This window comes from Astatotilapia calliptera, chromosome 7 (genome assembly GCF_900246225.1).
Source record: "Astatotilapia calliptera chromosome 7, fAstCal1.2, whole genome shotgun sequence".
NCBI lineage: Eukaryota > Metazoa > Chordata > Actinopteri > Cichliformes > Cichlidae > Astatotilapia > Astatotilapia calliptera.
Genome location: NC_039308.1, coordinates 35,537,782 through 35,551,937, shown reverse-complemented (window position 1 = coordinate 35,551,937; position 14,156 = coordinate 35,537,782). Strand labels below are relative to the sequence as shown.

At 40.8% G+C, this 14,156-nt stretch overlaps 1 protein-coding gene across 4 annotated transcripts in view; it reads left to right on the top strand.

Annotated features, from left to right (window-relative positions):
• The window catches only part of shroom3 (shroom family member 3), an 80,741-nt gene extending 67,409 nt beyond the window's left edge, over positions 1 to 13,332 (top strand). For all 4 annotated transcript variants that reach the window (XM_026174514.1, XM_026174513.1, XM_026174515.1 and 1 more), the window contains 9 exons: positions 511 to 587; positions 3,249 to 3,334; positions 3,466 to 4,183; positions 4,292 to 4,520; positions 5,377 to 5,522; positions 8,161 to 8,260; positions 8,447 to 8,612; positions 8,901 to 9,022; positions 11,382 to 13,332. In XM_026174514.1, coding sequence (XP_026030299.1) covers positions 511 to 587; positions 3,249 to 3,334; positions 3,466 to 4,183; positions 4,292 to 4,520; positions 5,377 to 5,522; positions 8,161 to 8,260; positions 8,447 to 8,612; positions 8,901 to 9,022; positions 11,382 to 11,768 — 2,031 coding nt within the window. In that variant the 3' untranslated portion in view covers positions 11,769 to 13,332. The remainder of the gene's footprint in view (positions 1 to 510; positions 588 to 3,248; positions 3,335 to 3,465; positions 4,184 to 4,291; positions 4,521 to 5,376; positions 5,523 to 8,160; positions 8,261 to 8,446; positions 8,613 to 8,900; positions 9,023 to 11,381) is intronic.
• The last annotated feature ends 824 nt before the right edge of the window (positions 13,333 to 14,156 follow it).

Sequence of the window (14,156 nt, the reverse complement as noted above, 5' to 3'; positions counted from 1 at the left end):
CAGTGGCACCGCAGACCATGCCACAAGTTTATTATTATTATTATTATTATTATTCAGCAACCAGATCAAGGCAGAACCCTTTAATTTATCATCTCCATCTGCATCTAAACCTGGATAATCATAGAAAGAAATTGCAGAAAGCATCTTCTGGAATTTTAATGTCTTAAGTTCCACCAGGTCACCAGGGGCCTGCTTTAAGGTTAGGTTTTACCCACATAGAAACTAGAAAATTTCATTTTTGCTTTTTTGCTTTTGCATTCTCTGTTTTCAAATATTTCCATTTGGGTGACCCTAAAAGTGGAAAAATCTATAATATATAAAAGGTTATTTTGACATTAAGGTGCCAGTGACTCCTTGGATATCAAGAAGTAAAACTGACTTCTTGTACTTGACCTTAATGTGCCAAGGGTTTTTAGAGGTTATAAGCTTTGATTTGGCTAAACATACATACATTAATATGTATGAAACTACAAGAAATTGATTATTCCACTTTCTCTCTTTGTGTTTCAGGACTTCCTTCCAGACGATGTCCGGATGTTTGGCGTCTTCATCTCGGAACATGAACGCTGTGCTCTGGCTGCCGACAGGTACGCCGCGTTTCTATGACCACCATGTCTGGGTTTCACCTGGTGGGTTCTTCTGGTCCTTCATTACTATCTTCCTGTCATATGACCATCAAGGATCCATAACTTTATTTACAAGTACAGCACCGTGCAAGTGATTTCTTGGTCCTCATACAGCCCGGTGTGAGCTCAAGTGGGTCAGACAATCAGTAAAACAAAAGCATAATAACCTAACTTTGCTTGTAAATGAGTAAAAAGAATTCTGCTAAGACAAGAATTCTGCTATTTGAAGTGTCTGAAAGTTTAATCAGTCTTCATCGATGCATAATCAACAAAAGTTAAGATCCTGAACGTCTCTCTGCAGAGCCTTTTCTCTGGCGATTCGTTCAGTTTAGTAGATAAGGTTTAAAATGTGACTAAGGACTGAGGGATCGTGGGAATTCAGGTTCATTGCTGAATGCGGTATTTTAGCTCTCTTCCATAAAAGGCTGTGGACTCTCAGACTGTGCTTGCTTTAGGCTCTTTGCTATTTTAAAATCATCTTGTGCCCAGCTGTTGGCATCACGGAGAGAAGGACACATTTAGGGGGAGAAAGAAGGAAAGGAGGACTGGATATAAAGGATATAAGGGATTGGGGGTGATGGAGGCACAGGGGCAACAGCTAAAGGAGACACAGAACTAAAGGAGAAGGTGAAAGGAGATATGGGTGAAAGGAGGAACAGATGACATGCAAGAGTTGAAAAGGATGAATACGGAAGGTGGTGGTAAGAAGGAAAGAAGAGGAGCAACTGAGAACCAGTAAAAGTTTTAAAAAAAAGAGGAAGGAGGGTGTAAGAAGGTTTTACAGCTTTACTTCTTCTGTTCTTTAGAAATGAAACTCCAGGCAGCTTTCTGAAAAGCTTTTAGAGAAAAAGAAGGGAGTATCTGTTGTATGAAATGAGAACAGGCAAGGGGAGGTATAGTATTTAAAGTTGAGAGGAGGGAAGAAAGGGTATAAAGTTACAAAATGAGGCAGAAGATTGGCCTTCTCGGAGTTCAGGGTGGAGAAAGAAAGAGAAGAAGGAGTTAAATAAGGGAGGAATGAGGAGTTTTTAAGAAGCAGGAAAAACTCCCTGGCACTGAGAGGGAAAAATAAACAGAATACCAACTCTTGTCTGCAGGGATTTATTAGTTACAGACATTTAAATATGTTTGCCCTTAAAATGTGAAGGTGAAAAGTCAATCTGAGGAATTCTGAGTGTGTGTTTACACAGATCAGTCTGGTGTCTGGATATAACCAGGAACACGAGGGCAGAAATCCAGATAACTGAGCACAAACAGCTGATAAGATCAAAAGTAGTTTAGATCACAGTTAGGACACTGGATGTTAGGAACAACTAAAGGTCAATAGCACTTTATTTAAACCTGAAAACAACACTTTGCATATATTTTATATTACTTTATGGATTGACAGCCAGTAACGTCTCCTAAAGCAGCAGTACTAGTTTCCATCCATTTGTCTTGTGGTTATCTGGGGTCACAGTTCCAGCCAGCTAAGCGAGTTATTTCAGGTCAACTCGAGGCATTTTTAGGTCAGTGTGATCTATAGTCTCTCCAGCATGTTCTCAGTCTAAGCCAGGACTCTCCTACCAGTTAAAAGTGCCTGGAAAACCTCCAATTGAAGACGCCCAAGAGGCATCCTGATCACATACCCACATACATGCTTTAAGAAAACATGAAACACACACAAGTCAATACTCTGACCAGCTGCCAGAAACAATGTTGCAGCTATAAACCACTGCAGACCGAGAAGAATTTTCTCTAATGGTCTTCAGTCGACCTGGAACTTTAATTAAAGTCGATTACTTTATGTCTGCAAGAAGTTTTGTCAAATTAAAAAACCCACTAATGCAAATTCCGTGAATCCAACATCAGTGAGTTTGGCATCCAGTTTTCATAATAATCTATGGTTTACTCTCTGGGGAATAGGAATGACATAAAATGATAAAATAATAATTAAATCATGAGATCATCCATGCAATGCTTTTCTACCACTTACCTGTGTCTGGGTCGCAGAGTCTGCCTCTGCGACCCAGACTTCTGCAGTCAGAGTTACTTAGACCTCCCTCTCCTGACCCACCTCCTCCAGTTCAACACCAAGGCATTCCCCACCCAGGCAAGAAACATAGTCTCTCACGTTTGCCTCGCTCTTCTGTAGGGTCCTCCATCCCATGTAGGAGGAGTCAAGAAAGCATTGTAGTGAGATGCTGAACCACATCACCAATTCCTTTTGATGTGAAGTAGAAGCATCTTTAGTTGGAATCCCTCCCAAATGACTGCGCTTCTCTTCCTATCTAACAGTGGTCCGAAACACCCTTCAGATGAAACTCATTTCTGCCTTCTGTATCCGCGCTCAACATCCGCAGGTTCCAATATATACACGAAAAGCAAATATATTATCCTGAGGCCACTGAACCGGAAGCTCCGGGCTATACCTAGAAATTCTTTCTATAATGAACGGAATCGATGACGGTCAGTTGACCTACTAGAGCTGAACGCTAACCAGGAGCCACTTATTGTCAGATAATAAGATATCCCATTGCTGTCCAAATTTTAAACCAACAAAATGTGCTTAGTTGTAGATATATTTTCAGTACCACTGTTTTCCTCACTTTCTTTATTCTTTTCTTCATGTTTTCCTTTAAGACCTGCAAACGTCCATGTACCAGAAGGCTTCATCTCTCCATCCCAGAACAGCATGAACACCTCCCAGCCCATAGGACCCTCTACAGGTGAGTGAAATTAAAAAAAAAACAACATTAAAAAGTGTGAAATTTGCAGCCTTTTTAATTATTATTCAATTATGACACACTCCAGGATTCACTGAATTTAACTCACTAGCCTCCTTGTTTTTAAATCCCAGGCTTCTCCCAAACACCGGTCATTCGTAAGGAACGGCAGAGGAACAGCGAGCGCCAGCGTGCCCAAAGCACCTCCACCTTGGCAGCCTCTGTTGGCCTGCCCTACCCATTGTCAACACCCAGGACTCAGGAAAGAGGCAGCGATGAGTGGCAATCAAGCGAGAGGTTGAGCCAGGCCAATCTGGATGGCATCACTTTCCCTGGCATCCAGCAAGTGAGCGTAGGCAGTGGTGAAGAAAGTAACATTTCTGGTGTTGAACGTGAAAAACAGAGTAGACACAGTTTGAGTGACGCCACCCTGTTACAGGACACCGCAAAGCACACTTACAGAGGCAGAGCCTCCAGTTTAGAGATAAGAGGCGGACTTTCTGAAGAAAATGTAAAACCAGTTTCCCCAGTGACACCAACCTCACCTAAAAGGAAGGGTAGCGGAAGCAGCACATCCTCTCCTCTGCCGTTCTCCCATCCGACTGTCCACCTGTCCTCACTGCGAATCTCAGAGACCAGCCTCTTTGGCTCCGTCAGCCAACAGCAACCTCCCAAAACTTCCACAGGCACACCACTGGAGGACTATGATGAGGTCTTCCTCCAAAATCCTGCACCACCTCCTTCTCCACCTTTTTCTCCTCCAATCAGGGAGACAAACATCACTGAGGATTTCCCTCCTCCACCTCCTCCTGTGGAGCTGGAGCTGGAGGCTAAGGAGGAGACAGTGGGAAGGTTTGTTTTACAATATCTGTGTGTTTTATTTGAAATGTCATTACTGTTGTTTTGATTTTTAAAAATTATTTTCTTCTTCCGTTAATTTTCCCATTTCTCCAACTTTAGTTCCACTTCGGAGTTCTCCACCATTTCCACAAGAAAGTCTTCCCCCCAGTTTTTACCAGTCAGCTCTTCTTCTGTGCCCAGTCAACTTCCTTCAATGCAACCCTCCACCATCACTCCAACCACCACATCTGCCACCACAGAGGACAACCTAAGCCTTGAGTACCAGCCGCTGCCCAAAAGGGAGAAGACATCTGAAGAGCTGAGAGTGGAGGCTCTGGCTCAGCAGTTGGTGAGTGTCTGAAGTCAATTTGTATCTTGCTGGAGAGTCTCGGGACTTTGTGTGTGGAGGAATCATCAGATATTTGGGGCTTAGCAGACAGAGAACAGGGGAAATCTACTTCAAGAGTTCCCATTTTTTAATAGGGATGAGATTTCAAGTAAATATACAATTGGACATTTACTAGGAACTGTTTGACTTTTCTTCAAAGATACCAACCTAGCCTCCCAAATGACATGGAATAGTTTTGGCAGGCTTGTGATGTGGTAGCTTTACCTGATAAAAAGGGTTTTACAAATGTAAAAAGTTGCATAACTTAATAGCATCAGTGACAACCTCAAACCTAACCCTAGGCAAGCGGAATATGACTCTGTTTTTAAATTGTTCTACAATGGCAATCACAAGACAAAGAAAATAATCTTTCTAACCAACACACACACAAGTCCTCTTCACTTTTCTCTAAAGGGTTAGAGTGGGGATGTCCAACTCATTTCACATTATGGCCCACATAGAGTGCACTTTGATCTTAAGTGGGCCAGAGCAGTTTAACTCCCCTTTTTGTCAGTGTAAAGAAATTTAACTACACTTTTAATCTCTGAGATTTTTTATATAAGAAACACAAGTGCAAAAAATTCAACAATACATCTAAGTTTGTCTTTGTCAGAAAATGTTTCTCTTCAGTGTAAAAAGGTACAGCCAGTATTTATTCCTGGGTCTGGAGTTCACTGCACTGTTTATGGTCTTCAACTGCAACTCCTTTCCCCTCTTTTCCAGTGCAATGCTATGACTGATTTTGAACTACAAGAAATTGTTTAATTTTGACTACCTTTCTTTTTGTGCTTAGTTTTTATTCTTTTCTTTTTTCCAGGTGTTGCAGGACCCCTCTCTAGCGCCCCTCTTGGACACGTGGGGAGGTAAATCCACTATAGAGCTATTGGAGGAGATCTTTCCAAACAGCAAACTGATTGGGAAATCACAATGGACCCACAGAGGCAGCAGCCAAGAGGATGACAGGTAAGCAAACCCTTTTATTTCTGGCTGCATTTTCTAATTTGTTCTTTTGGGGAGTGAGTTTGTACAGAATCAGGGTTGAGGGCGGTCGCGCCCTAAAGCAAAGCCTGCTTTATCATCTATTTGACTCTAAATTGGACCCAAGTGTACAAAAAGAAAACCAAACTCTATTAAATTAGACTTGAAACTACCTATCAAGGCCATAAACTCATCAGGAAAGTGTTTACTGAGGTCATAGATCAAAGGAGAAGGAGGCTCAATTTCTAAGAGATGTCTATATAATCTGACAGGCAGAGTAGCTGCCCCCTGCTGGTCATCTAAAAGAATGCAGGTTTAAGGCACTTTCCAGACACAACAGCTGCCTCCCTCTTTGATACAAAAGTCACACTTCTCAGCTAACATGACTCAAGACTCGTCCTTGAGGTCATTCAACTGAGTTTTATCATAAACCAACAATGGATTTCTTATTTCTGAATATTGAGAGGGTCCCACATATGTAAGCTTTTGTTGCATTAGCTGGTTTGACAAAACCTAAAAATCTGATTCATAATGGATCTCACAATGTTGCTTGTTCTCTTTATTTATTTTATTTACTCAGGCTTTCTACTTCAGGATCTGTGCACATCTGCATAATGACAGCACACTCTAAGTGCTTTGAGTTTATAATGTCTTTAATAACCATGTCTTTGATTGGTCACATGCTGTCAAATCATCTATTCACGTGAATGGGCTCCTAGCTAGATTAAGAAAGACTGGGTTGGCATATAAAGTTGATAACCAACTTCATGTGACCACTTAGCCCAATATCGGTGTATGTTAAGCCAATTATGAAAATGGGTATGTAGAACTTGCTTCATAGTACAGCGCGCTGGTGTAACCTTTCTAGTTTGTTTATTGTGTCGGCAGATTCACTCAGAATCATTCCCACTCTGATACATCCACTTACACAGAACAAACAAAGGCTTACAATCAAAGATAGTTGGTTCCAAACAGTTGGATAATTACAAGACTGGAGTGCACTAAACAGTCTGGTGATGCTGTTTAAAGTGCTTTATGTAAGGCAAAACTAAAGGCCTCCACAATGACTCTGTTTATTTAGCCTCAAGAGCAAAATTGCACACAGTGACTTTTATGGGACTGAAGCACGACACGAACATTTTTGGGGGTAATGGACTTCCTGTAAACCAGCATTTATCACCCTTGCTGTGTATGCTGACAGCCTCCTTCCTCTTATCTGCTGCTGTCAAAGCAAAGGAGGAACATTGGGAGCCTCAGCTGTCCCTGCAAGTCACAGCCTGTGATGTCAGTGACATCTCAAGTGTGTTTTGGTTCGCTGGCGAACGCGTTGTTCACAGAAAGAATGAGAAGACAAACAGCCGTTATTGTAGAGGTTGTGCTTTTGAACCTCTTTGATTTTCTCTGCTGCCACACTCCTTGTGAAGTACTCTTAGGGGTCATGAGTGAACCCGGCATCGAATTTATTTCGATTTCTCGAGGTCTTTAACCCTGCTCGAGTGGATGAGGTAACCTGCGGGTTCAAAATCAGCTTCCTTTGCTGACTGAGTGTCAAAGTCAGACAGGTGAGACCAGACAAACCTGATTAAGAGCAGCACAGTTTGGACAGCGTTGTCAACCTACATGAGAATTTCTTAAACATCATTACCTGAATGGGATGGTATGTATAGGGGCTAAAAATATATATTTTTAAAAAGGACAGTGAGTTAAGTGCAAGGTTTAAAAGGGATTTCACAACTAAGAAAACCAAGCAGCTGTTTTTTTTTATACTTTTAGTGGACTTGAAAGGACGCCCAAAAAAACTCAAAATGAGTTGTATAGTGGTGTGCTATGACTTACAAATCGATAGTCACCCACTTACCCCCAACCACTTGGGGCAGGGCTGCCCCTCCCTAGCCTGATTTCATCAGAGGAAAAGGAACTTCTTCATTCCTGCTGTCTGGAATCTGGCATTTCCATATTGGTGCAGTTTTACCAAACTGAGGGACTGCATGTGCCTTTTAATGTTATTTAATAACCAGGATGGTCATACAGGTAGAAAAATGAACCTAATGCATGTGACTTTTTAAACTCTGTGAAACAAAGAGTGTGTTCATCGCTATTTACATTTAGAAAGTTCAGAAATCTGCAATATGAAAATACACTTTGACACAGTGCAAAAAATGTACCTAAAATGTGTCTTAATACTGGATTATTATTACTAATGAGTTCACCCAGAGGATGAACTGCTAGAGCTGATGAAGGTGGGGTTTCTTTTGCCTGTTTTATAAACTCTTGCATCTCTCTGATCCAAAAGAGCTCTTCATATTTTATCTGATTATATTGTTTTAATGGAAAGGCCACAAGTAGGAATAAAACAACTTTTTTACATTTTCCATCTAATCAGCCCTTCAGGCTTATTCCTGCAGCAACACTGACACCTAGTGGTACTGTGTTGCTGGCATAACAGACTGTATCTGGTCAGTAAAATAGCTTTTTCTTTAATGTGAGCCTCCACTTCATCAGCCTGGTTTTTAAATCGACCTTGAAAAAGTGTTTCTGTTCTTTCAAATGCTTTAAAATGGATAAAATACAGGGCTGTCACATCAAAAATATCTGTTTTTAAATAGTATTGTCATCTTTGTAGGACCCAGGCTGGCATCTGCGATCCTGCTCAGAGCACGGCGGCAGATCAAAAGAAAGAGCCCAATCTGGATGAAGAAGAGAAGGATCTCAACACCAGGAAGGTAAAATAAAAAATAAAAATAATAATTTCTCATTAAAATGTGAATAATTAACAGTGTTAAGATATAATGTAGGTGCACAAACCAATAAATCTGTAAATGAGTCTTATTTTTAAATATTTGCCTAAAATCCCTGCAGCAGAAGGTAAAACTGCCAACTGTTTTCACATTTCTCCTGCTGTCCACCAGGTGGAGCTGTGTGAAGCTCTTAGGAGCAGCGTGGTGGCTCTGAAGCGGGAGAAAGAGGCGCTGTGTGAGGAGCAGAAGCATCACAAGGCGCTGGGGGATAGCATCGACACAATGGTGCAGGACCACCTCAAAACCAACGAGAAGGACAAGTACAGCGTGTTCATCGGTATGACATCAGAGTGATGCTGTGACAAAAAGCAGAAATATGTCATTTTCATTACACTTCCACAGCAGATAGGCTTTAAGGGACCCCAAGTTTCAGACGTAAGTATTTCTATCTTTAGTGGAAAGAGGCTTAATGACCTTGGAGAATAAATAAACAAATATAAAAAAAATATAATAGGACCTAAAATCGAGCCTTGTGGAACACCGCAGGTAATATGAGCTGCAGACAAGGAAATAGGTTCTTTCTAAAAGGTAAGAAAAATGTCTTTGACCTGTTTGTTGTTTGCAGGTGATCTGGAGAGGATCGTGAACTTGCTGCTGTCTCTGTGCAGCCGGCTGTCGAGGATTGACAGATCTCTGCTCGCTCTGCAGAGAGACGGGCTGTCGCCAGAAGAAGCGGCTGAAGAGAGGGTGAGACATGCAGAGTCCACCTGCCTGCATCACACCTGCAGTTCTGTGATTCAGGCAGTAAAACAAATGGGACAGTAACTAAATTCAATTCATTTTAGGTTTAGTTTTGCCCTTCATACGGTGACAGTTTTCCTCCATATACCTTTAATGTCTTTGGCACATTGACACTTCAGTGTCTGAAGTGTCTTTATACTAAGTGCCTGATATCCAGATCAAGGTTCTTGGGGGTCAAACCATCTCAGACTGAGTTATGTGATTTATTAGAAGTATATGTAGGCATGTGTGAAAAGAATAATAGAGAATTAGATTTGGGGAAATAAATATGGATAAATTCCAGAAGAGGTGAAATGACTAAAATAAAACAGAAAATTAAGTAAGCAAATGGGAAAAGTAACACAAAGCTAAACTGAAACAAGATGGTAAATTTCTGCCAGATTTTATGAATTAATTTCTATATTTATTTACATTTTTGACTATTTTAAATACATATAAATATTTATCAGAATCCTGATATTGTCAGTTTTGGTCCTATAGAGGACCAAAACTGACAGTGAAAGGGACTTTAACTTTTGCACCACACTATCTGCCTCCCTGCTGTTTTCCTTATTATTTGTTTCCCTTTACCTGCATGCTTTCAAATTCAATAGAGTCAAAGGAAGACACTCCAAATTATATATAAAAAAAAGTTTCTTCATTTTTTTGGAAGGTCTGTGAATAATTGTGTTTAATAACCCTGATCTCAATAGTGTGCAGTTCTGCTGTATGACTTAAGCCGTGTCTGTATCATCTCAGATATTAAAAATAGTCCCAACAAAGATTTCAGTCCCAAATATTTTGATATATGAGAGTTTATTTCAACCCCTTTTTCTGAACAAAGGAGCACACAGGAAAAAAAATGAGCTTGAATCAGTGAAGACAATCGATGTTTGACTCTGTTAATGTTTGCTGTATCTTTATCTGCTCTCACCCGACGACATAATAGGTCTAAACTTTTGAGTCAACTCAAAGATGAAATATTAACTTTTACCTCGTGGTTATCTGCTGCCCTGGCCTCAAACTCAGACCAATTCTGGTAAATGTGTTATAAAAGCAGTCAGTTGTGTTCAGTGGTTGTTTTTTTAAGAAGATCAAACAGTTGATTTTATACATCTTATCGGTTGTTTATGAATACTTTAATGAGCTTTTTTTTTTTTTTTTTTTGCAGTCACGTTTAAGAACACTTTGTAAAAGAAAGAAGTTTTCCCATCTGTAGCCACAAGGGGGAGCTGAAGTACTATCCACTTGTTTACCCAGTGCCACTGTTATAAAGTACATGGTAGTGATTTAAAGAATTAAGTCGCAATGTCTTATTGCATTAAGTTCATTTCCCCAGGTAACACAAACACAGCAGTTATTAGAGACAATTTCTTTGTATAACAACAGTCCTCTCAAAGCATTTGGTAAAGATAAGGTAAAGACTGCAACACTGGAAAGAAAACCCCAATAATCAGGAGATCCACTGTGAGCAAGCACTTGGGGACTGTAGGGAGAAAGAACTCCCTTCCTTGTGGAGAGGCAACAAATAAACAGGAAAAAATGCAAGCTACAGGAGAGCGAGGACGAGCATTATTGGCATGTGATTTTGAAATATATAAACAAGATAAGATAAGATAAGATAAGATAGAACTTTATTAATCCCTCGGGTGGGTTCCTCTGGGAAATTCGACTTCCAAAAAAAGCACAGCACCGACCGAAGTTACAGTTACAGAATTGTTATATATATATATATATACACACACACACATATATATATATATATATATATATATATATATATATATATATATATATATATATATGTGTGTAAATACAGAGACAAATATAAATAAAATATACAAAGGGGATAAATAGAATAAATAGGAATAAAAAATAAAAATACAAGTGAATTGCACATTTCAAGTATTGAGTATATTGCACTGTTGACTATTAACAAAAAGTATTGCACAAGGTATTGTACAGTGAGGTGCAGAGGCACTACAGCTTAGTTGTTCCCCCCTCCTTTGTCCTCCTGTTTCCCCTCCCTCTCCCCTCCAGAGAGGAGTTAAACAGTTTGATGGCGTGTGGGACAAAGGAGTTTTTAAGTCTGTTAGTTCTTGTCTTGGGGAGAAGCAACCTGTCACTGAACAGACTCTTCTGGTTGTTTATGGCCGTGTGCAGAGGATGCCCAGCATTGTTCATAATGTCCAGCAGTTTCTTTAATGTCCTTTTCTCTGCCACTGTCACCAGAGTGTCCAGCTTCATGCCGACCACAGAGCTAGCCTTCAAAGAAGATATATAGATGTATGTGTTTGATATATGTGTTTGTTTTCCTCTTCCTCAGGACTCCCTTAATCACAAGCGCTCTCTCCTCCTTCGCCAAACCGAAGACGCTCGAGAGCTGAAGGAGAACCTGGACCGGCGGCAGCGCGTGGTCCACGCCATCCTGTCCAGTTACCTCAGCGAACCCCAACTCCAAGACTACCGGCGCTTCGTCAGCACCAAGCCCTCCCTTCTGATCCGCCAGCGACACCTGGACGACCTCATACGACGGGGAGAGGAGCAGCTGACGCGATTGGCCGAGAGCCTACCAGCAGAGCTGGCAGAGGCCAACGGCTGGCCCGCAGCAAGCCCCGTGCCCTGCTCTTCTTTGTTTCCACCACTGCTTCCACCCGCTGCAATTATAAGCCCTAGCCACGTGGTCAGATCTACCACTGTGACATCACTGTGACATCATGAACACGAAGGACAGGTAGCACCATAAAAACTGAAGGAGCTTTACACGAAGGATGCCCCAAAACAGGCTCCGCCCATTTTGAATTGACTATGCAGACTTCACACATGAAGAAAAGCCTTTAATGTGCCTCTTTCTGTTCACGCCTGACTGCACATTAGGCCTCTGTTCACCTCAACGCCAGCAACTAGACAATATTTCTAACCACACTCTGCTGGTTGAGTGATTTTAAGGTCAGAGGATTACCAGGAAAGTTTATCATCAAATCCTTCAAAGGACAATTCCAGCATGGTGGATGATTTTCTCCATTTTTTTAAACACTTAGACCTCTTCTGCTTTTTTTTGGGGGGGGGTCTTGTTATATATATCCTGCTTCAGTGATGGATTAAACATGGCCAAAGTTTCACTTTCACATAGGTTTTTCTACTCTGGGATCTGTATGGTGTCATAAAGACGGGATACCCAGTGTTTCCCACACATATCCTTCTTACCCATTTCTCAGTTTGTACTTCCTCACCTCTTCTTCTTGCATTTTAGTTCCTTCCACCAGAGAACCAAAAAGAGAAAGTGAGGAAGAGACACAAAGAAAGGGGAAGAACAAAATGAGGCACTGCTGCTTTAAAGCGTTACACATGAAATGTGGCATATAGTTCATACTGATGTATTTTACACAGCAAGCCTTCATTTTCTTATCAAAAAAAATCCACAAAAAAAGGAGTGCTGGAAGTGCAAGTAATGCGAGGTAGATGAAGAGACAAACAGGACTATTTATACACACTCAAATGTATATAGTCCTGAGGCACAGGTGGGAACAGTCACACACAGGTGAAACTCATGAGTGCAGGGCAGGCAATCTCAAAAGTGGAAGTAAAACCACAACGAGACACACAAAGACACACAAAAGACAGACGTAGCTTCCAGGTTTAAAAAGTAATGTCAACACACAAGTGCCTTAAAACTGCTGAGACCTGTGTAAACATTTTCCTGATGAGTTTATGGGCTCAGTCAAAAAAAAAATCAAAGCTTCAAAACATGTGACACCACGGTGGCTACAGAAAACGGGTCATAGCCAATTACATAAAGAACACTGAAGCAGAAACACATAGAAAGAACAGGAAAATAACACGCTGGATTTATGAATGAATGCTTCAGTGTGGAGCTTTCAGGCATAAAACACTTGTGTATCCTCACTCTGCTCTGACCTCCAGATGTTTTTTAGAAACTGGGACATTCTTCAAGATGGTTCTGTTAGACTGATTTCCAGGTCAGGGCAGGAGGAGAATGCACAAAATAGAGCAATGAAAAACCCTGTAGACTATGTGTACTCAGGTTAGGGTTAGTATAGTTAATATACCATCCATGGTATAGTTACTAGTGGACAATCTCCTTGCTTTTCTATTCTGATTTCATTCAGCTGCTTCTCTGTAAAGGGTGTTATCCTTTGTTTAGATGGGCTTAAACTCCACCACCTGCAGTTGTTGCAAGAGAAAGAGCTAAATCCACTTGTTACAGGCAGAGTTGCCCCAGTATAAGACAAATAAAGATTATTTTAAACTGTGAATTATGCAAAGCTACTCTAGTAGAGCCCAAGAATAAATCATATGGAGGTAAATTAAATATTACTACACTGGAATTGTCCTTTAACTGACTGGTGATACTTTCAGGAGCCTCAAACATTCAGACCTTCCTCCATGAGGTCTTTCTATCTGATAGCTGGTGCACGTGAGCAGTTATCTCCCAAAGAGAAAGCACCACCATCTTTAAAAGATCATCATCTTCTCCATCTTTCCACAGAGCCTGCCTCACTCTCACATCACCTTAACCTTAATGAACACCAAAATCAGAGGGACTATGATCTCGTTTCACTGGACAGAAAGCAAAAAAATCCTGAAGACGAACTGTAATCGTCACTGTCATGTTAAACTGTAACACAACTACTGCCACTGCTGTCTGCACATCTGCAGCTTGTAGCACTTTGTAGCAGTCCCACTGCTGTTTGCAGCAGAAATCACACTGACCCATAAACACTGTCGTATGCCTCTCATCAAGTCTGACACTTCACGATTCCAAAGACTTTCACAGGCTGAGATTTCTTCCAGATTTCATCTTGGTTCAATTTTGGACTTTGGAGGGGGTTTTTATGTCAGAAATGTTGCCAGCTACAGTAGTCACCTTAAAATCCACTGATTTCCAACAGATATCAACTTAAAAAAGAATAATCGGAAAAATAACCCAAAGATATTTAACTTTGTGGTGCTGAGAAGAAGCAAACCTTTACAGTTGAGAGGTTGTAATGTTCTAACTTTCGGATCATTTATAGAAACATTTTCAGTTCCAGGAAACCTTTAAATTAACAATATGTTTCCCACTATGTAACATGACATT